General features: G+C 46.1%; 1 protein-coding gene across 3 annotated transcripts in view; it reads left to right on the top strand.

Annotated features, from left to right (window-relative positions):
* PRKAR2A (protein kinase cAMP-dependent type II regulatory subunit alpha) overlaps positions 1-11,917 on the top strand; it is a 104,952-nt gene extending 93,035 nt beyond the window's left edge. The window contains exons 9-12 of one of the 3 annotated variants that reach the window (XM_055382432.2): positions 141-206; positions 4,267-4,408; positions 4,868-5,001; positions 11,810-11,917. In XM_055382432.2, the coding sequence (XP_055238407.2) occupies positions 141-206; positions 4,267-4,408; positions 4,868-5,001 (342 nt within the window). In that variant the 3' untranslated portion in view covers positions 11,810-11,917. Of the gene's footprint in view, positions 1-140; positions 207-4,266; positions 4,409-4,867; positions 9,994-11,809 lie in introns of those variants that run through there. The other 2 variants (XM_019024446.4, XM_019024445.4) reach the window with 2 other exon arrangements.
* The last annotated feature ends 9,672 nt before the right edge of the window (positions 11,918-21,589 follow it).

Below are 21,589 nucleotides of genomic sequence, written 5' to 3'. Positions count from 1 at the left end.
CTGAATTTGTTTACTATTGATTCATTTGTAGAGTTAAAAAATAAATACAAATCAGAGCTTAAGCAGTGAAAAAGCAATCTATTTCTTTATTCCCCTTCAATACTATTTATGGCTCTGACCTGACCTCTCTTTTCTTTCAGGGTGAAAAGGCTGATAGCTTTTACATCATAGAGTCTGGCGAAGTGAGCATCTTGATTAGAAGCAGGGTGAGTTTATCAGTTTATATGTGATGGTGTACACACAAAAAGTAACGATTTGTTTTAAATAATGTGAAGTGTGTTGAATAAACCAAACCATTATTGTTATGTGAGGTGTGTGACTGGCAAAGACCCATGTTTAAGCCCATTTAGTATAGATTTGGCATATTTAGATTAGATTAGATATAGATTTAGCATATTCTTATTCTTGCTCCCTTTGCCTCTGCCATGTAATTAATGATTTAGGGAATATTGGCCTACAAATCAATAAGAAAAAGATAAAAACCCTAATAGAAAATGGGGGCTGGGGCCGGGCACAGTGGCTCACGCCTATAATCCCAGCACTTTGGGAGGCCAAGGCGGGCGGATAACAAGATCAGGAGATTGAAACCATCCTGGCTAACATGGTAAAACCCTGTCTCTACTGAAAATACAAAAAAAATTAGCCAGGCATGGTGGCGGGCGCCTGTAGTCCCAGCTACTCAGGAGGCTGAGGCAGGAGAATGGCATGAACACGGGAGGCAGAGCTTGCAGTCAGCTGAGATTGTACCATTGCACTCCAGCCTGGGCGACAAAGTGAGACTCCGTCAAAAAAAAAAAAAAAAAGGAAATGGGGGCTGGGCGCAATGTCTCACACCTATAATCCTAGCACTTTGGAGGCCTAGGCAAGAGGATCTGTTGAGCCCAAGAGATTGAGGCTGCAGTGAAACGTGATTGTGCCACTGCACTCCAGCCTGGGTGACAGAGCAAGACCCTGTCTTTAAAAAAAAAAAAAAAGGAAAGAAAATAGGGAAATTATATAATAAAAAGAGATTGGAAGGGATGAACATGAAGAAAGCTTCCTTGTTAGAGCACTGTTAGAAGAGGTCTCTAGGATAACTGTGGTCATTTAATGGATGGTGTGACCTAGAAAACTGAGGAGCTGTAAGTAGGAGGAATGACTGTTACTGGTAAATCTGTCATCACCAGATTTTTCGGTTTCTTTTTTTTCTTTTTTGAGAATACGGAGTTTGTTAAAACAGTTATATATAATACTAAGTCGAGCCAGTATGAAAACTTTAGCAAAATATATTGAGTAAAAGTTAATAAGTAGCCGGGCACGGTGGCTCACACCTGTAATCCCAGCACTTTGGGAGGCTGAGGCGGGCAGATCACGAGGTCAGGAGATTGAGACCATCCTGGCTAACACAGTGAAACCCTGTCTCTAATAAAAATACAAAAAATTAGCCGGGCATGGTGGCAGGCGCCTGTAGTCCCAGCTACTTGGGAGGCTAAGGCAGGAGAATGGCGTGAACCCGGGAGGCAGAGCTTGCGTGAGCTGAGATCACACCACTGCACTCCAGCCTGGGCAACAGAGCAAGACTCTGTCTGAAAAAAAAAAAAAAAAAAAAAGTTAATAAGTATGGAAAAAGAAGAATATTACTGTCTGTAAGATAGCTGGATTTGTTTTCTCTCTTTTTTTTTTTTTTGAGTGAGTCTTGCTCTGTTGCCCAGGCTGGAATGCAGTGGTGCAATCTCAACTCACTGCAACCTCCAACCCCCTAGTTTCAATCGATTCTCCTGCCTCACCCTACTGAGTAGCTGAAGATAGCTTGATTCTTTTTTATTTTAAGCTAGAGTGTCGCTCTTGTTGCCCAGGCTGGAGTGCAGTGGCGTGATCTCAGCTTACTGCAACCTCCGTCCCTGGGTTCAAGCAATTCTCCTGCCTCAGCCTCGCAAGTAGCTGGGACTATAGGCTCCCACCACCAAGCCCAGCTAATTTTTTGTACTTTTAGTAGAGACAGGGTTTCCCCATGTTAGCCAGGCTGGTCTGGAACTCCTGACCTCAGGTGATCCTCCTGCCTCTGCCTCCCAAAGTGCTGGGATTACAGGCATGAGCCACCGTGCCCAGGTGATAGCTTGATTGTTAATTAAAAGTAGATCTTTGAGACCAGCCTGACCAACATGGAGAAACCTCATCTCTACTAAAAATACAAAATTAGCCGGGCGTGGTGGCACATAGCTGTAATCACAGCTACTCAGGAGGCTGAGGCAGGAGAATCGCTTGAACCCGGGAGGCGGAGGTTGCAGTGAGCTGAGATCGCACCATTGCACTCCAGCCTGGGCAACAAGAGCCAAACTCTGTCTCAAAAAAAAAAAAAAGAAAAGAAAAAAGTAGATCTGTTGTTTCAACTGAAAACAATAGTTTTGGCCTGGCACGGTGGCTCACGCCTGTAATTCCAGCACTTTGGGAGGCCGAGGCAGGCAGATCACGAGGTCAGGAGATCGAGACCATCCTGGCTAACCCCGTCTCTACTAAAAAACACAAAAAATATTAGCCAGGTGTGGTTGTGGGCACCTGTAGTCCCAGCTACTCAGGAGGCTGAGGCAGGAGAATGGCATGAGCCCAGGAGGCAGAGCTTGCAGTGAGCTGAGATCACACCACTGCACTCCAGCCTGGGCAACAGAGTGAGACTCTGCTCAAAAAAAAAAAAAGAAAACAATAGTTTGAAATGTCTGTGTCACTTTACTTACAGTTTTTGGACTAGTGATGTTTGTAGATTTCTCAGATATTCATTGACACCTGCTGTGATCACAGCATAGTGTTAGGTGCATAATAAGATCAGCAGCAGCATGGCACTGGGATATTGGGGATGGGGGGTTTGTCAGAAGTTCAGAGTCCTGGCTTTTCCCCAGATTTACTGAATCAGAATGTGCATTGCGAGAAAACCTGCGTAATACGGGAGCTGGTGTGTATGTGACAGTGTGATAAGTCCCTTCTGTTTTAGAGAAGGGACTAAGTGGGCACAAATATGGCTGCAACTCCAGAGAATACTACTGAAATTGGAAAGGGAAAGTTGACTCAGATGAAACCGACCAACTTCAGAGCAACAGGGCAGAAGTGTAGAAGGAAGAAGGGTCAAACCGTGTAAGCTAGTGTAGCAGTTTTGTTTCTTTTAAAAATTAACCAAAAAGGAAATTATCTTTCTGCCTACAACATAAAGTGGTTCTTAGAGATTGAGACTAATTCTTACTAATAAATTCTAAACAATTTTTTACTTAAATTATCACTTTGGTTAGCAGTTGGATTTGTTAAAAAAAAAACTCTAGATATTAATACAATGTAATATATTATCTTAAATTTAGTTACTTAACTCTTATTTTAAAAAATGGGAGGGGGGAGGCCGGGCACGGTGGCTCATGCCTATAATCCCAGCACTTTGAGAGGCCGAGGCGGGCAGATTATGAGGTCAGGAGATGGAGACTATACTGGCGAACATGGTGAAACCCCGTCTCTGCTAAAAATACAAAAAAATTAGCCAGGGGTGGTGGCGGGCGCCTGTGGTCCCAGCTACTTGGGAGGTTGAGGCAGGAGAATGGCATGAACCTGGGAGGCGGAGCTTGAAGTGAGCAGATATTGCACCACTGCACTCCAGCCTGGGTGACAGAGCGAGACTCCATCTCAAAAAAAAAAAAAAAAAAAAAAAAAGGAGGAGGGAACCACTAACTTAAGGTACAAATAGTACTTAAAAAGAAATTTGTTGGCCAGGAGCAGTGAATCACTCCTGTAATCCGAGCACTTTGGGAGGCCAAGATGGGAGGATTGCTTGAGGCCAACAGTTGAAGGCTGCATGAGCTGTGATCATTCCTCTGAACTCCAGCCTTGGTGACAGAGTGAGACCCTGTCTCTTAAAAAAAAAATGTGGGGGGCATGGGGGATTTTGTTACTGTAAAATGTTGTTCAAGGCACAGTCTCAAATCAGAGAAATAGCCCAAGTTTGTGGCTCATTACCTAAGAGAAGCATTGTCCTTATTTAGACAAGATTGGGCATGTTCAGAATGGTATGGCTGTAGATTACCTTGAAAATGTTAGGACTCAGAGCTCTAGGTAAAAAGCAAACTCTTCTGATCAAACCAGACCACTGAGATTAGTCCGTGGAGTTTACATGGTACAGTTAGTGAATTTTCTGCAAAGTGAATTCCTCAGTAATTGTGTGGAGTATGCTGAGAACAGTGTATGTGTGTGCAACTGGACATGCCCAGCTGTGATCCTGGAGTCAGCCTAGGTCATGTTCTTTGCCTGCTGTAGACTAAATCAAACAAGGATGGTGGGAACCAGGAGGTCGAGATTGCCCGCTGCCATAAGGGGCAGTACTTTGGAGAGCTTGCCCTGGTCACCAACAAACCCAGAGCTGCCTCAGCTTATGCAGTTGGAGATGTCACATGCTTAGGTAAGAAAAGTTCTTTATGCATTAATACTCTTTTTCTAACATGTAATATTTTTTTCGCATCAGCAAGCCTTGACATATTCTGCCATCTTTTACTGCTGTCTAGGCCTAGGCAGTTTATGTGACCAACCAGAGATGGATGAATGGATGCTTTCAGCAAACATTTCTGAGTACTGATGACAGCCTGTGAGCAAGACAGGCATGCAGGCTCTTTAGCCGTATGAAAAGAACTGATGTCCAGGGCTGTGGGAGAATGGGGAGAACAGGAGCTGCTGGACTCTGTAAAGTCTCTAACTTGGATGACACAGTCTTCTGAATTCATATAGAAACATCCCTTTTTGCAAGTGGCTGGTGTCCCAAGGTGTAATCTCATACAACATGAATGGGTATGTTTAGGAAAAGGTTTGCATGAGGGAAATGGCTTGAATTCATTCTCTCCCTCACCTCTTTTTAACAATGCAGTTATGGACGTACAAGCATTCGAGAGGCTTCTGGGGCCCTGCATGGACATCATGAAGAGGAACATCTCACACTATGAGGAACAGCTGGTGAAGATGTTTGGCTCCAGCGTGGATCTGGGCAACCTCGGGCAGTAGGTGTGCCACACCCCAGAGCCTTCTTAGTGTGACACCAAAACCTTCTGGTCAGCCACAGAACACATACAGAAAACAGACATGACAGAACTGTTCCTGCCATTGCCGCCACTGCTGCCATTGCTGTGGTTATGGGCATTTAGAAAACTTGAAAGTCAGCACTAAAGGATGGGCAGAGGTTCAACCCACACCTCCACTTTGCTTCTGAAGGCCCATTATTAGACCAGTTGTAAAGATTACTCCAACCCAGTTTTTATATCTTTGGTTCAAAACGGCATGTCTCTCCAACAATTTAAGTGCCTGATACAAAGTCCAAAGTATAAACATGCTCCTTTCCTCTCTTGCTGCTACTCTTGCTTTTGGAAGTTACCACAGGGTCTGCAGAAACCTGTTGTATAACTGTAGACACTCTGTAATGGTTCTCAAAGGAGGAAATGTAGCCTTCAGTCTCCTCATTTGTCCTTTGAGAAAGTCCACATTTGTTCACAGTTGCAGCCTTTGGTTTTACAGTGGGAAATGGTGTGGTGGATGATATGGACATATGTAGCCCAGTGGCATTGTACTTTCTGCTGACAGCTGCACACATTACAGCTGTCTCCAAACCCACAGTGATGCTTAGGGAAAGACCCTGCTCAGGACCCAGCAGGTCAGCACCCCAGAGCAGACTGATAGGTCAGTGGGACCCATGTTAGAGCAGAAAATTTGGGCTCAGCACATTTTACTGTTAGTAGAGAGCCAGGAAAGGTTTTCTGGGTTGGGGATTTTGTGGGATTTTTAAATTTTTTTAGTAGGTTTTGTTTAACCTCTGTGCAGTTTGTATGAATGAATTGCTATACATTTATAAGGAGCCAGGGTCTGGAGGGTTGCTATTACTTTGTCCAGCCCAAATACCTTCCTGGGCAACTCCTGCCATTTGTTTGCAGTTGCCTCTACTAGCTGATGGCAGTATGCTGGAAAGAGGTTGTACTATAAAGAGAGTTCTTTCCTTCTACTCCAGAGTTGTTGTGTAGCTTTGCCGTTGAACCCATCAATTTTTAAACTCTTTAAAGAAGCAGCAGCTATTTTTTTGAAATTAAAGAAAATTCTCAGGCCAGGCTCAATGGCTCATGCCTATAATTGTAGTGCTTTGGGAGGCTGAGCTGGGAGGATCGCTTAAGACCAGCCTAGGCAACAGAGTGAGACCCTGTCTCTACAAAAACAAAATTTTTTTTTTTTTCTTTTTGAGACGGAGTTTCGCTCTTGTTGCCCAGGCTGGAGTGCAATCGTGTGGTCTTGGCTCACCGCAACCTCTGCCTCCCAGATTCAAGTGATTCTCCTGCCTCAACCTCCTGAGTAGCTGGGATTACAGGCATGCGCCACCATGCCGGGCGAATTTTGTATTTTTAATAGAGACAGGGTTTCTCCGTGTTGGTCAGGCTGGTCTCGAACTCCCAACCTCAGGTGATCCGCCCACCTCAGCCTCTCAAAGTGCTGGGATTACAGGTGTGAGCCACTGCACCTGGCAAAAAAAAATTTTTTTTTAATTTGTCAGGTGTGGTGGTGCATGCATGTAGTCCCAAATACTTAGGAGGCTGAGGTGGAAGGATCACTTGAGCCCAGGAGGTCAAGGCGACAGTGAGCTGTGATCATGCCACTGCACTCCAGTCTGGGTGACACAGTGAGACCCTGTCTCTTAAAAAAAAAAAAAAAAAAGGAAAAAAACTATTCTTTAGGTAATTTCACTTGGACATATTCATGTATATGGAGTTTGTCAGCTGACTCAGGCATTTACCCTAAAGATCAAATCTGTTTTCAAAAATTGGCATTGGCCGGGCACGGTGACCCACGCCTGTAATCCCAGCACTTTGGGAGGCCGAGGCGGGCGGATCATGAGGTCAGGAGTTCAAGACCAGCCTGGCCAACATAGTGAAACCCCGTCTCTACTAAAAATACAAAAAATTAGCCGGGCGTGGTGGTGGGCGCCTGTAATCCCAGCTACTTGAGAGGCTCAGGCAGGAGAATCGCTTGAACCTGGGAGTGGAGGTTGCAGTGAGCCGAGACTGCACCATTGTATTCCACCCCGGGTGACAATGCAAGACTCCATCTCAAAAATAAAAAAAAAAATTGGCATCATTTACAATTTCATAGAATTACTGTGAAGGCCTTTCTAGTTGAGATGTTGGGGTATTTGGGATTCTAATTGTTAACCCCAGAAGAAGGTAATTTAGCTTGTATTTATTTAAAACCCATTTAGCCTTTTACTTATATCTGGTAGAATTCCAGTGATCATCCTAATAAGGTATATTTCAGAATAATTTTTTTTTCCTTCAGAATAACTTAGAATCAGATGCTATAAGGGCTCCTAGGAGCAGTGTGAAATTTCCGTAAAGATAAATTTGAATGTTGTAACCAAGTTTATATTAAACCAAGAGGCCATTTCCAATATGATTTTTTGTTTCTTTTTAACTTGTTAAGTCCCTAAGAGATTAAATACTAGGGCTTGAGTCATTTCTGTTGTGGATAATGATGGCCCACACAGTCACCTTCAACTGTCCACATAAGCTAGGCTTTCCGCTTTTGCCACGGACAGTGTGACCAAGATATTTCCAGAGTAAATAACCCACCACAACCTTGGTAATTCCTCTTTTCTTCTTAAGCTCCAGGAAGCGAAAGCAGAAGGACTCTTTTCAGACTGCCCTCTGTAGCCTACATTGCAGCTTTCCAAAACAGGCAGCTAGCACTGGGAAAGCCCATGTGGTGACCCCATATTTTTCTGAGGTTCTTCTTTTCCATGGTGTTACTTTATTATCAGAAAGTAAATTCAGAAAACAGGTCTTGCCCTCAGCAGACAAGAACCACACCAGTTTCTTGCAAAGGTAACGGATACATTGGGATTCAGGAGTGACACAGAGGTCCAGCCCCAGAACTTGTGAGGATTTTGTTTGAACACTGAGCAGATGCCTTCTCCCTGCCACCCATCACACTAGTTAGGGCTGGCCATGAATTCTATGCCAGAGTCACTCCTGCAGTCTGCTAGGGATGGGCCTTCTTATCCCGCTCTCGCACACATCCCAGTCTAGTCTTTGCCTTCACAGAGTCCTCCTTGACACCCCTGACTTAATGATAGTTGCTGTTTTGGAGTAGAATTGATCAGGTTTAAGTCATCCTGCTCAGGTTGGGCATAGTGGCTCATGCCTGTAATCCCAGCACTTTGGGAAGCCAAAGTGGGAGGATTGCTTGAGCCCAGGAGTTCCAAACCATCCTGGGCAACAGAGGGAGACCCTGTCTCTACCGAGAAAAAAAAAAAAAAAGAAAAGTTAAAAAAACAGTTAGCTGGACCTGGTGGTGCACACTCAGTAGGCTGAGGTGAAAGGATTCCTTTAACCTGGGAGACTGAAGCTGCAGTGAGCCATGATCGTGCCACTGCACTCCAGTCTGGGGGACAAAGTGGGACCCTATCTCAAAAAAAAAAAAAAGTCATCCTCCTCCAACTACTGATTGACATATGGATCATCAGTTCAGACCCTCACTGCATACAGGATCCCTAGAGGGTTCTATTTAATAGCTTGAGGAGGGGAGACTTTAAAAGGACGTGTGTGAGTGAAATAGGATATAGCCATTACCACGGTGCCAGGACCTGACAGCGTTCCAATTCTTTTTGCAGCATGGGGAATCAAAGGTGGCATGCCAAGTTCAACTCAGGGCTGAGGTATCCACATTGTCCACATCAGGCAAGCCCTGCACTGATGGTTGAGCCTCATGGAGAGGAGCATGTGTTGGAAAGAGATCCCTTTGTTAACTGTTTTGTGATGTTCTCTTCAATGAATTAGAGCTCATGCCCCTTTTCTGGCTTTGCTGTTGATTTTGGATGGTAGAGAATATTCCTGAGAGCCTTCCTTTTGGCCCCCAGCTTATCCCACCCACTCTCTTCTCTTGGTTGAATTCTCTGAAGGAAAGGTTCATGTGCTATTGTCCTGTTAGTCAATAGTCTTCATATATAATTGTGTTACATATATTGCTGTAGACTCTCAGAAATCAGGGTAGAGCTTTTCCTTTGAGCAGTTTAATGAGTGAATTCAGCAGCAAAGTGGCAAGAAATGGTTCTCCGGCCAGGAGAGGTTATGTTTATCCTCTGATTGCCCATTTTCTCTGCACACAGTGATATCGTATTCAGTGAGAGGTGCTGTTGGCACCTAGCAACACCCTGGGCACACAGCATTTCATGTCATGTCACAGTGTACAAGCTACCCTCTCTAATTTAGAAAGAAGAGCATTTTGCACAGAGAAAAATAAAAAGATCCATGAGTGTCATCTTTTATCTTTTATTTTCAGTTGGCTGATGTTGGAATTTTTGTTCTTGTCATGAACTTGTAAACCAATCTTGCCAAGATACAAGTTGTTTTGGTTTTTCACTACAATGACCTCTTGTTCCTCCTGTCTTGACTGCTGACGTTCCTCAATGATTCTATTGTCTATTTTATGGGAAGCAGCCTTCCCATAGGTTTCCTTTTACACACTGCAGGGCTATCTTTATACTTAAAAAAAAAAAAAAAAAAAAAGGACAAGAACTGTCACTAACCTCATGGGGGGGGTTTGCGTAAAACCATTTAGCCCACCTTGAGCAAAGGGTAGATTCCGTGTTGTTTTTTTAAGCTCACTGTAATAAAATAAATCTAATTCAGCATTATTGTGCTACCTCAAAGGTAAAAAATGTTTTAAGGTCTTCTTTTGGTCCTGAGTTCTATATACAGTGTTTGAAATGTCTTTCAATTGGAATTATTTTTTAAATCCTTGGAGTGAATTTTATTTTAATCTGTTTTAATCTTGTATTTTAATCTCAGAAGAATAAGTGATTGAAACGTGATCAATTCTTGCTCTGTGGTGTTAAACATATAATGAACAGTCATTAAGAATTAAGTCACTGTTTGCCATAAACAAGGTTGATGTTCTTTTTGTTGTTGTTAAGGAAACCCTAGGGCTCGGCTTTACTCTCGATTAATAAAGGCTGACAAATCATGTCTGACTTTCTGGTGCAGTCTTATGTTACGTGTTTGCCGTTTTGCTTCAGGGCTCCAGGCTGTCATAGCACTCCTTTGGCAGATTCATTCTTCTGGCAGATCTGGGATTAGGGTATGAGCCCTTGAAAATTAGGGACCCCTTGTACTAGTCAGGGTTCTCCAGAGAAGCAGTCAGTAGGGTGTGTGTGTATGTGTATAAAGATTATTTTTTTTTCTTTTTTTTTTAGTGACAGGATCTCACTATGTTGTCCAGGCTGGTTTCAAACTCCTGGGCTCAAGCAGTCTTCCTGCCTCAGCTTCCAGCTTCCCAAAGTGCTGGGATTATAGGTGTGAGCCACTGCACCCAGCCTAAAGATTTATTATAAGGAATTGGCTCACACAGTTATGGAGGTGGGCAAGTCCCAAGATCTGCAGGGTGAATTGGCTAGCTGGAGACCCAGGAGAGCCAATGGTTTAGTTCCAGTTCAAATGTGAAGGTCTGAGGTTGAGAAGAGCCAATGTTGTTGTTCTTGTCCAAAAGCCAGCAGGCTCAAGACCCAGGAAGAACCAGTGTTTCAGTTAGAGTCCAAAGGCAGGAAAAAAGACAACATCCCAGTTCAAAGGTGGGCAGGAAAGAGAATTCTGTCTTACTTGGGGAAGAGTTGGCCTTTTTGTTCTATTCACGCCTTCGACTGATTGGATGAGGCCCACACACATTAGGGAAGGTCATCTACTTTACTTCTATACCAAATTAAATATTAATCTTATCCAGGCTGGGCACGATGACTCAGGCCTGTAATCCCAGCACTTTGGAAGGTGGAGGTGGGCGGATCACCTGAGGTCAGGAGTTTGAGACCAGCCTGGCCAACATGGTGAAACCCAGTCTCTACTGAAAACACAAATATTAGCCAGGTATGGTGGCACATTCCTATAATCCCAGCCATTTGGAAGGCTGAGGTAGGAGAGTCACTTGAACCCAGGAGGTGGAGGTTGCAGTGAGCCGAGATTGCATCATTCCACTCACTCCAGCATGTGCGACAAGAGTGAAACTCAGTCTCAAAAAAAAAAAAAAAAACCTTATCCAAAAACACCCTCACAGAAACATCTGGGATAATGTTGGATCAAATATCCGGGCACACTGTGGCCCAGTCAAGTTAACACATAAAATTAGCAATCACAACATGGTATTTGAATGGTTGTGGATGATGTGCAAGGGTATCCTGTATATCCCTTGCCAGGAAGACAAACTCACCAATGAAACCCAGCAGAGCTGGGTATGGTGGCTCACACCTGTAATCCAGGTGCTTTGGGAGGCTAAGGCAGGAGGATCATTGAAGTTTGAAACCAGCCTGGGCAACATAGTAAGACCCTGTCTCTACAAAAAATAAAAAATAGCCAGGCACAGTGTCTGAAAAAAAAAAAAAAAAGGCTGGGTGTGGTTGCTCATGCCTATAATCCCAGTACTTTGGGAGGCTGAGGCGGGTGGATCATTTGAGGTCAGGAGTTTAAAACCAGCCTGGCCAACATGGTGAAACCCCATCTCTACTAAAAATATAAATATTATCCAGGTGTGGTGGCGGGTGCCTGTAATCCCAACTACTCAGGAGGCTGAGGCAGGAGAATTGCTTGAACCCAGGAGGTAGAGGTTGCAGTGAACCAAGATTGCGCCACTGCACTCCAGCCTGGGCAACAGAGTGAGACTCCGTTTAAAAAAAAAAAGTAGAAAACATCTGTCACTCAATATTATTTACATAATTTCCTTCTCTGTGACATGGCTATAACCAGAACTAGCAAGGATGCTGTGACAGCCCACTGTACCTACAATTTCTTTTCAGGTGACCAAAGGAAGCGCCTTGTTCCAGTTTGATCTTGCCCACATTTGGACAGAGACACCTGCCTGTATCAAAGGGCCAATCTGTGGGAGCATATGAAATCTAGGACCCAAGAAACTGGTAGATGGAAATCTTGGGACTCACTAGGGCCCAATAAACTGGTAGCTGAACCCTCTAAAAACCAAAGTGTCTTTGTTTGAAAGCTTTAAAAATTAAATGTCAGCCAGGCATGGTGGCTCACTCCTGTAATCTCAGCCCTTTGGGAGGCTGAAGTGGGAGGATCGCTTGAGCCCAGGAGTTTAAGACCAGCCTGGGCAACATAGTGAAACCGCATCTCTCACTCTTTTTTTTTTTTAAAGACAGAGTCTTGCTCTGTCGCCCAGGCTGGAGTGCAGTGACGTGATCTTGGCTCATTGCAAGCTCCACCTCCTGGGTTCATGCTATTCTCCTTGCCTCAGCCTCCCGAGTAGCCAGGACTACAGGCGCCCACCACCATGCCTGGCGAATTTTTTTTTTTTTTTTTTTCAGTAGAGACGGGGTTTCACCGTGTTAGCCAGGATGGTCTCGATCATGAAACCGCGTCTCTAAAAAATTTTTTTTAATTAAAAAAAAATTGTGGCTGGGCACAGTGGCTTACGCCTATAATCCCAGCTCTTAGGGAGGCAGAGGCAGGAGGATAGCTGAAGCCCAGGAGTTCGAGACCTGCCTGGGCAACGTAACAAGACCCCATTCTCCACCAAAAGGAAAAAAAAATTGTGGTTTTGTTTTCGTGGTAGTACTGCTATGACATAAGACATTCCAGGACAATGTCAAGATCATATCATCCGTAGTCTCAGCCTTGAAGAGGGAACATTACATGAGGACTATGTTAGTGTGTCCTAACAGGAAGCTAGAAATTTGTCCCATCAAAGTTACCTGAATATATTACCTGAGTATATAGTGATAGGGAATCACTTAATTTTATAACAACAATTAAAACAGTATTAAAAAGTGGGAGGAAATTGGGGTCACTTAACAAAGCATCATATTAAGTATAAATTTTGCTTCCTTTACCCATTCTCTCTAGAGACAAATCATGGCCAGTGATACATACTGTTACCTGATTGTTTTCTGATATATAAATAAAATGTGGAGTGTTGGCCAGGTGCTGTGGCTCACGCCTGTAATCCCAGCACCTTGGGAGGCCGAGGCAGGCGGACCATGAGGGTAAGAGATCAAGACCATCCTGGCCAACGTAGTGAAACTCCGCGTCTACTAAAAATACAAAAATTAGGGCGGGCGCAGTGGCTCACACCTGTAATCCCGACACATTGGAAAGCCGAGGTGGGCAGAACATGAGGTCAGGAGTTCGAGACCAGCCTGACCAACATGGTGAAACCCCGTCTCTACTGAAAATACAAAAATTAGCCGGGCATGATGGTGTGCACCTGTAATTCCAGCTACTCAGGAGGCTGAGGCAGGAGAATCACTTGAACCTGGGAGGCGGAGGTTGCAGTGAGCCGAGATCGTGCTACTGCACTCCAGCCTGGGCAACAGAGCAAGACTCCATCTCAAAGAAAAAAAAAATAAAAGTACAAAAATTATCTGGGCGTGGTGGCATGCGCCTGTAGTCCCAGCTATTCGGGAGGTTGAGGCAGGAGAATCGCTTGAACCTGGGAGGCGGAGTTTTCAGTGAGCTGAGATCGTGCCACTGCACTCCAGCCTGGCAACAGAGTGAGACTCCGTCTCAAAAAAAGAAAAAAAAAAATGCTGAGTGTTGACCAGGAACCTACTAATAATCAGTTGTGAATTCAGACAAGTATTACCAAGTTCTAACTTGGAATGTTAGAAGTTAGGTCTGCCTAAGCTCATTTGTTCATTGAATATTTCCTGATGACCAGCTGTGGATGTTTCTAACTCTGTGTTTAAGCACCAAGAATTAGCAACAATAATGGTACTGAGATCTATCAGGTGATTCCTGGAGCTTTCATCCAGTGCCCATGGAGTTTATCCTCCAAGTTTCTCTCTTTTTTTTTTTTTTTTTTTGAGTGCAGTGGCACGATCTCGGCTCACTGCAAGCTCCGCCTCCCGGGTTCAAGTGATTCTCGAGCCTCAGCCTCCCGAGTAGCTGGGATTACAGGCGTGTGCCACCATACCTGGCTAATTTTTGTATTTTTATAGAAACGGGGTTTCACCATGTTGGCCTGGCTGGTCTCAAACTCCTGACTTCAGGTGATCCGCCAGCCTCAGCCTCCCAAAGTGCTGGGATTACAGGCCTGAGCTGCCGCTCCGGGCCTGTTCCTCCACATTTCTGGACTCGTGCAGATAGCAGCCCCTCTCCTATCTCAAGGATGATTGTGCTTCTAGTGTCTGTTGTCCTTAGTCATGCTACTCTTTTCTCTCTGGGCTGCTGTTGTGTCTTCATAAAATGAGTAACCTAGACACGCAAGCATGTGATGTCCCTTGCTGCTCTACCTTGCATCATACAATTCTGTTTATAGAAGCATTCTGGGGGAGCAGTGAAAGGAGAACAGCTAGTTTTTTGTTTTGTTTTGTTTTGTTGTATTTTGTTTTGTTTTTTGAGACAGAGTCTCACTCTGTTACCTAGGCTGGAGTGCAGTGGTGTGATCTCAGCTCACTGCAACCTCTGCCTTCCGTGTTCAAGTGATTCTCCTGCCTCAGCCTCCCAAGTAGCTGGGACTACAGGCATGCGCCACCACGCCTAGCTAAGTTTTGTATTTTTAGTAGAGACAGGGTTTCCCTATGTTGGCCAGGCTGGTCTCGAACTCCTGACCTCATGATCCGCCCTCCTTGTCCTCCCAACGTGCTGGGATTATAGGCGTGAGCCACTGCGCCTGGCCAAGAACAACTAGATTTAAGATTTGAAGGACTCCCCCCAGGTAGGGACTCCTCAGAAACTGTCATCCTTTTTTTTTTTTTTTTTTTTTTTTGAGACAGAGTTTCACTCTTGTTGCCCAGGCCAGAGTGCAGTGGCACAATCTCGGCTCATTGCAACCTCTCTGTCTCCTTAGTTCAAGTGATTGTCCTGCTTCAGCCTCCCAAGAAGCTGGGGTTACAGGCACCCACCACCATGCCCAGCTAATTTTTGTATTTTTAGTAGAGACAGGGTTTCACCATGTTGGCCAGGCTGCTCTGGAACTCCTGAGCTCAAATGATTCGCCCGCCTCAGCCTCCCAAAGTGCTGGGATTGCAGGCGTGAGCCACTGCGCCCAGCCAGAAATTGTGATCTTTATGCTAATTATTCTAAACATCATGAGAAAGTTTGGCCAGCAATGCATTTCTGGCCTCAATTGCCTTCTGTGAGGTCAGGTGCTAGGAATCAAATTTTTCTGAAGGTGTCTCTTTTTTTTTTGAGACAGAGTCTCGCTCTTGTTGCCCAGGCTAGAGTGCAATGGTGTAATCTTGGCTCACTGCACTTCGCCTCCCGGGTTCAAGCGATTCTTCTGCCTCAGCCTCCTAGTGTAGCTGGAATTACAGGCATGCGCCACCACGCCCAGCTAATTTTGTATTTTTAGTAGAGACCTGAGGTGATCCGCCCGCTTTGGCCTCCCAAAATGCTGGGATTACAGGCGTGAGCCACTGCGCCCAGTTGAAGGTGTCTCTTATGTGTGAATTTTTTTTTTTTTTGAGACAGTCTCACTCTGTTGTCCAGGCTGGAGTGTGCAGTGGCGTGATCTTGGCTCACTGCAACCTCCTCCACCTCCCGGGTTCAAGCAATTCTCCTGCCTCCACCTCCCGAGTAGCTGGGATTACAGGCATGCGCCACCACGCCCAGCTAATTTTTGTATTTTTAGTAGAGATGGGGTTTCACCATGTTGGCCAGGATGGTCTCGAATCCCTGAGGTCAAGTGATCCACCCATGTTGGCCTCCCAAAGTGCTGGGATTACAGGTGTGAGCCACCGCGCCCAGCCACGTGTGACATTTCTAACCCTCCCTCTCACTTCTTCCCAACCAGAATCCTTGATCTTGTGGGCATTCCTTTCTGTTCTATAAAACCATTTATCTGGCATGTCTTTCAGTACACAAAGTTAGGTGTGCCCAGCCCATTTGTACACCACAGGGCAGGAGGCTAGCCAGGCTACAGTATGAGACCAGAGGATTGGCACTACCCACTAGGAAAACCAGCAGGACTCTTCACCAGTCAGTCTATGCTGATAGGCAGACGAATGCACATTTGACAGGCAGCTATTGGGGAAGGCCGCTGAAACAGAAGATACCAGCCAAATCCCCTGTAGCCTTCTTGGCCATGGGCCTACCCCTTCCTCCCTCTGCAGAACTGCACTGAGCCAGGGGACAAAGGTCACTGTGTACTCTGCTATAAGCCAGGATCCAGCAATCCCCTTTCTGGCTAGGTCCTCCAACTCCCGGAAGGAGGGGAGGTGTGTGCAGTTGTTTTTTGTCTGCTAAACAGATAAAAAGGAGCTAAAATCTAGACCCACCAGATAAGCAAACCAGCACTTTAGAGTATAACATCCAGTGATGGTCAAACTGTTCACTTTCATTCTGAAACTGCTGGCGTGGGCACGAGTGGACAGCTGCAGTACACACTCCCATGTCTGCTGTGAGCTGAGTCTTGGCCTGTGGCCAGGTAGGGAGAAGGCCTTTGGGACGGGTAAGCCTGGGACCCGGGACATGCTGGAAGCACGCGTGAGCAGCGGTACTGCATTTTGCCACTTTGGCCAGCAGGGGCCGGGCTGTCCTGGAGCTCCCAGCATCCTGCCCCAGAACTGCGCAGCCAGCCCCAAGCCCAGGGTGACAAATGAGGCTGCGCGCTGGCTCAGGGCCCCTGCTGACCTTCCAAGTCTCAGCCCAGACCCCGCACAAGGGGTTGTTCTCCAGGAAGCTCCAGCCTTGGTGGCGCTGGGTCCCTGAGCTCTTTTCCACCCAGAGCATAGCTGGGTGGAAGAGCATGTGACCCTCAGACTCTGAGCTTGGGGCGCTGCACCTCCCTCGGGACTCAAGATGGTTCCACCTGGCTGACAGCTCCTGTCTCAGTCTAGCCAGACAAAAACGGGTTGGGACCCTCATCCTGGGCCTCCGCTTGCAGCTGTGTACGAAGATGGCAGGCTTATGGGAGGATGTCCACTCCCACTGACCCTGGCATTGCCTGAGTCCCTCGCCTACCTGGGCTGGGCCAAGACCCAACTACAATCAAGTGTCTGGGGTCCACTCGCTGCTGTGGTCTCTGCCTTTGTGCTCACCTCAAGGTTTGTATCTCTGGCTTACAGCAAAAGCAGCCCCCACCCCTAACGCAGAGCTGGCCTCACAACTGAAAACTGGGAAGGCCCTCACTTGGCACTGGGGAGCTAATTCAAGGGCCAGGTGCATGCAAGGGCATATTAAGAGTGCAGGGGTGGGGCCCACTGACACTGGGCGGGCTTCTAGCACAATGGGAATACCTCAGCTGGCCCCTCCAGCTTTGTCCTGCCTGGACGTGCTGGGGACAGGGTGTGTGTGTCCAGGATATACTAGGAACCCTCCCAACCCTGGCCTTGTGGGATCCTTTTCTTGGTAATTTTCCTGTCTTTTGTTCTGGAAAAAAAAAAATCTAGGAATTATTTGCCACCAACCCCTCTCTGCATGGCCTACGTCCCAGGGCTGTGGGTGCAGCTGAGGGTCATCAGAGACCTTAGCCCCACTTCTGACCGAGTGGGAACATTGTGTTCCCAGCTTCGAGCTGAGCTGCCTGTCCAGTTCTTCAGCGCTGGAGGCCCTGGGCTGACTCCAGGCAGGAGGGAGTGGGGGTGAGCAAGAACAGCCAGCGAATTTAAGGAATGGGCAGGAAAAGGAACCTGGAGTGCAGAAGCACCCCTCTACCTCCTCATCAGACTCTTGCCCCCTCCACCTTTGGAGGTCCTCTTTGGGGATCAGAGGCCCATCTCTGCCAGGGGCCTGAAGACCTACATCCTGGAGGTGAGGTCTGTGCTCAGCATCTCACCTGTATCCTTCATCTCCAAAACCATTGCAGTGCTTGCCGCCTTGCCCTAGAGCCCTGTCCTCCAACCTCTCGCACCTCTGCCTCCCTCAGCAATGACTTGCCATGGGTCAGAAACTCCGGTCTCCCTCTTTGGTCCCCACCATCCTCCTCTAGCTCCTGCCCCATTCTGAAACTTGCCTGTGGTTGCCATTACCCTTCCTCACCTCCCATTCTTGCCACAGCCCATGGCACAGTCCCCAGTGACTTCTGCTGACAAAACCAGTGCACATACTAGCTCTCTGGAATCCCAGCAAAATTCACTGGGATTGACTTCTCCCTCCTGCTTCAAGGACCACATTCTCAGGAATCATTCAGCCCTCCTGGTTTTCCTTCCAGCTCTTATGATCATCCTCATCTCTGTTGCCACCTTTAACTACACATAGTTAAATGTTGGAGTGACCCAAGACTGTACTCTGGGCTCTTCTCCCTCCCTCCCTCCTTAGGGAATTTTGTCAGGAACAGTGTGGCTTTGAGTGTTATCACCATGCTGCTCTCTCTGAATTTATACTTCCAGCTGGGACACTTCACCCTGAACTAGTTGTCCCACTGCTTGACATCTCCACTAGGCTATGAAACAGCTGTCCCAAATATTGTCTTTTTTTTTTTTCTTGAGATGGAGTCTCGCTGTGTTGCTCAGGCTGGAGCGCAGTGGCACGAGCTCAGCTCACTGCAACCTCCACCTCCCACGTTCAATGGATTCTCCTACCTCAGCCTCCTGAGTAGCTGGGATTACAGGTGCAGGCCACCACGTCCTGCTAATTTTGTATTTTTAGTAGAGACAGGACTTCACCATGTTGGCCAGTCTGGTCTCGAACTCCTGATCTCATGTGATCCGCCCGCCTTGGCCTCCCAAAGTGCTAGGATTGCAGGCATGAGCCACCGCACCCGGCCCATCCTCTTATTTTTCATCAGTACTCCCTCTCCAGTTGTACCACCCTTCTGTCCTGAAGAAGTCTCCAACTGCCAGCACCTCTAATCTGTCCACTCTCCGATTCCAGCTCTTCTTTAAAATCCCTCCAGTGCTTTCCCCTCCTTGGACTTAATACTTGGCGTTAGTCCCAGTCTTAATTACCCTCTAGGATCAACAGCCAGAGTCTTATTTTTGAAATGCGACTTTTGCCACATCAGCCCTCGGCTGAGTGCTCATGTAACTTCCTTCCAGCCTTGCAAAGGCGTAAATGGTCCAGGCCAAGGCCTATCTACTGTCCCTTCACTGCAACCACTGGGAACCTTATGCAAATTTTGCTTTGCTTTTGGTTTTATTTGTTTGTTTTTTGAGACAGAGTCTTGCTTTGTCACCCAGGCTAGAGTGCAATGGCACAGTCTCAGCTCACTGCAACCTCCATCTCCCAGATTTAAGCGATTCTCCTGCCTCAGCCTCTCGAGTAGCTGGCACTACAGGTGTGTGCCACCACACCCAGCTAATTTTTTGTATTTTTAGTAGAGACGGGGTTTCACCATTTTGGCCAGGCTGCTCTTGAACTCCTGTCCTAGTGACTCGCCTGCCTCAGCCTCCCAAAGTGCTGGGATTACAGGTGTGAGCCACCGTGCCCAGCAGGTTTTGTTTTTTTAATTTAATTTTTAAAGTGTAGGATATAACAAATACATAAAAGTACATAAAACAAAGATGTTTTGCTCAATTATTTTTCACAGACCAAACACTCAGAAACCCAACACAGATGAAAAACATTCCCAGTGCCCTGCAGCACCCCCTTGTGGCCCACCAGTCACCCCTCCCTACCCTATCCTGAGTTTTAAGAAGGTCATCATTTCCTTGATTTTCTTAATCTTTCTGTCACGTAAGGATGCCTCTCTAAAGAATTTCTTCCTTCCTCCAGCTAAATATATACCTATAATTAATTGCATAAGAGAGAACCCATCATAACTGCTGTCCTTTAAATCTTTTATCTTTTCCTCTTTTCCTTTCCCTCCCTTCTATCACCATTGTCTGCAACCCATGTTTACAAACTGTATGTTCCCTACTTTTCTCCTGGCTTATATAATTATAAAAGCATACACACGGCCAGGTGCAAGTGGCTCACGCCTGTAATTCCAGCACTTTGGGAGGCTGAGGCAGGTGGATCACCTGAGGTCAGGAGTTAAAGACCAGCCTGCCCAACATGGCGAAACCCTGTCTCTACTAAAAATACAAAAAATTAGCTGGGCATGGTGGCAGGCGCCTGTAATCCCAGCTTCTTGGGAGGCTGAAGCAGGACAATCACTTGAACTCAGGAGGCAGAGAGGTTGCAATGAGCCGAGATTGTGCCACTGCACTCCAGCCTGGGTGACAATAGCGAAACTCCATCTAAAAATTAAATAAATAATGTTTTAAAAATACAAAAAATTAGCTGGATATGGTGGTGCATGCCTGTAGTCCCAGCTACTCGGGAGGCTGAGGCACAAGAATCGCTTGAAACTGGGAGGCGGAGGTTGCAGTGAGCTAAGAGAGATCACGCCATTGCACTCCAGCCAGGGAGACATCATGAGACTCTGTCTCAAAAAAAAAAAGCATACACACATTCACACAAAGTGGTTTGTCTTTGTTGTACACATTTAGGTCATTTTGTACATACTTTTCTGCATCTCACTTTTCTTACTCATTCCAACTTTGTGGCAGGCCCTCCAAATGAAGTGGCATTATCCCAGTTCCTTCTTTTTGATGATAATATAAAACCTGTCCACAAATATTTTTATACTCTTCCCACAAAAAGTGGAGTCTAAGCTCCCTCTCCTTAAATATGGGCCAGCTTCAGTGACTGCTTCTATTGAATAGAATGGGGCAGAAATTATACTGTGTGATATCTGAGTCTAGGTTAGAAAAGTTGATAGAACTAAAACAGGATCCAGATACAGTGACTCACACCTGTAGTCCCAGTACTTTGGGAGGCCAAGGTAGGAAGATCACTTGAGCCCGGAAGTTCAAGACCAGCCTGGGCAACATATAGACCCAGTCTCTATTTAAAAATAAAAATAAAAAAAGAACTTAGGTAGGAGGTGGGTACTTGACTCCAGAGGTGGGGCTCGGACGCTGCACTAGATTGAGGACTAGCTAAAACAGGGCCTGGGGAGGAAGAGGCTTTCAATCAGACATGCCCACCAACGTGCTTTCAATTTACCATTGCCATGGCAACACCCAGGAGTTACTGCCTCTTTCCGTGGCAATGATCCAATGACCCAAAAGTTACTACCTCTTCCCTAGAGATTTCTGCTTAAACAGCTCCTTAATCTGCATGCAATTAAAAGTGGATATAAATATGACTGCAAAACTGCCCTGAGCTGCTACTCTCTGCCCAAGGGATAGCCCTGCTCTGCAGGAGCAGTCACGGAGCCATAACACCGCCTCTTCAACAAAGCTGTTTTCTTCTACTTCTGGCTTGCTCTTGAATTCTTTCCTGGGCAAAGCCAAGAACCCTCATGGGCTAAGCTCCACTTTGGGGCTCACCTGCCCTGTATCAGAACTTCCACTTTACTTGCTCTCACTTAGTATAATCATCCTTGGAATCTATCTACCATGTTGTGAGGAAGTCCAGGAGAGGCCACATGCAGGTTTTCAGCCCTGGCTAAATTCTCAGGTGACAGCCAGCCTCAAATGGCAGACTTCAAGTGAGGAGCCTTCAGATGATTCCAACCCCAGCCTGCAAGCTTCCCCAGCTAATGCATCAGAGAAAAGTTATCTCCATTGAATCTTGCTCAAATGGCAGATTTGTGAGCAAAATAAGTTGTTATAAGCCACTAAATTTGAGGTAATTTGTTACACAATGTAGTAGCCATAACACTTTAGAGGTCCCAAAATGTCTTTAACTCT

This window comes from Gorilla gorilla, chromosome 2, assembly GCF_029281585.2.
Source record: "Gorilla gorilla gorilla isolate KB3781 chromosome 2, NHGRI_mGorGor1-v2.1_pri, whole genome shotgun sequence".
NCBI classification, from domain to species: domain Eukaryota; kingdom Metazoa; phylum Chordata; class Mammalia; order Primates; family Hominidae; genus Gorilla; species Gorilla gorilla.
Note: the sequence above shows the minus strand (reverse complement) of the source record. Positions and strands in the feature narration are given on the sequence as shown.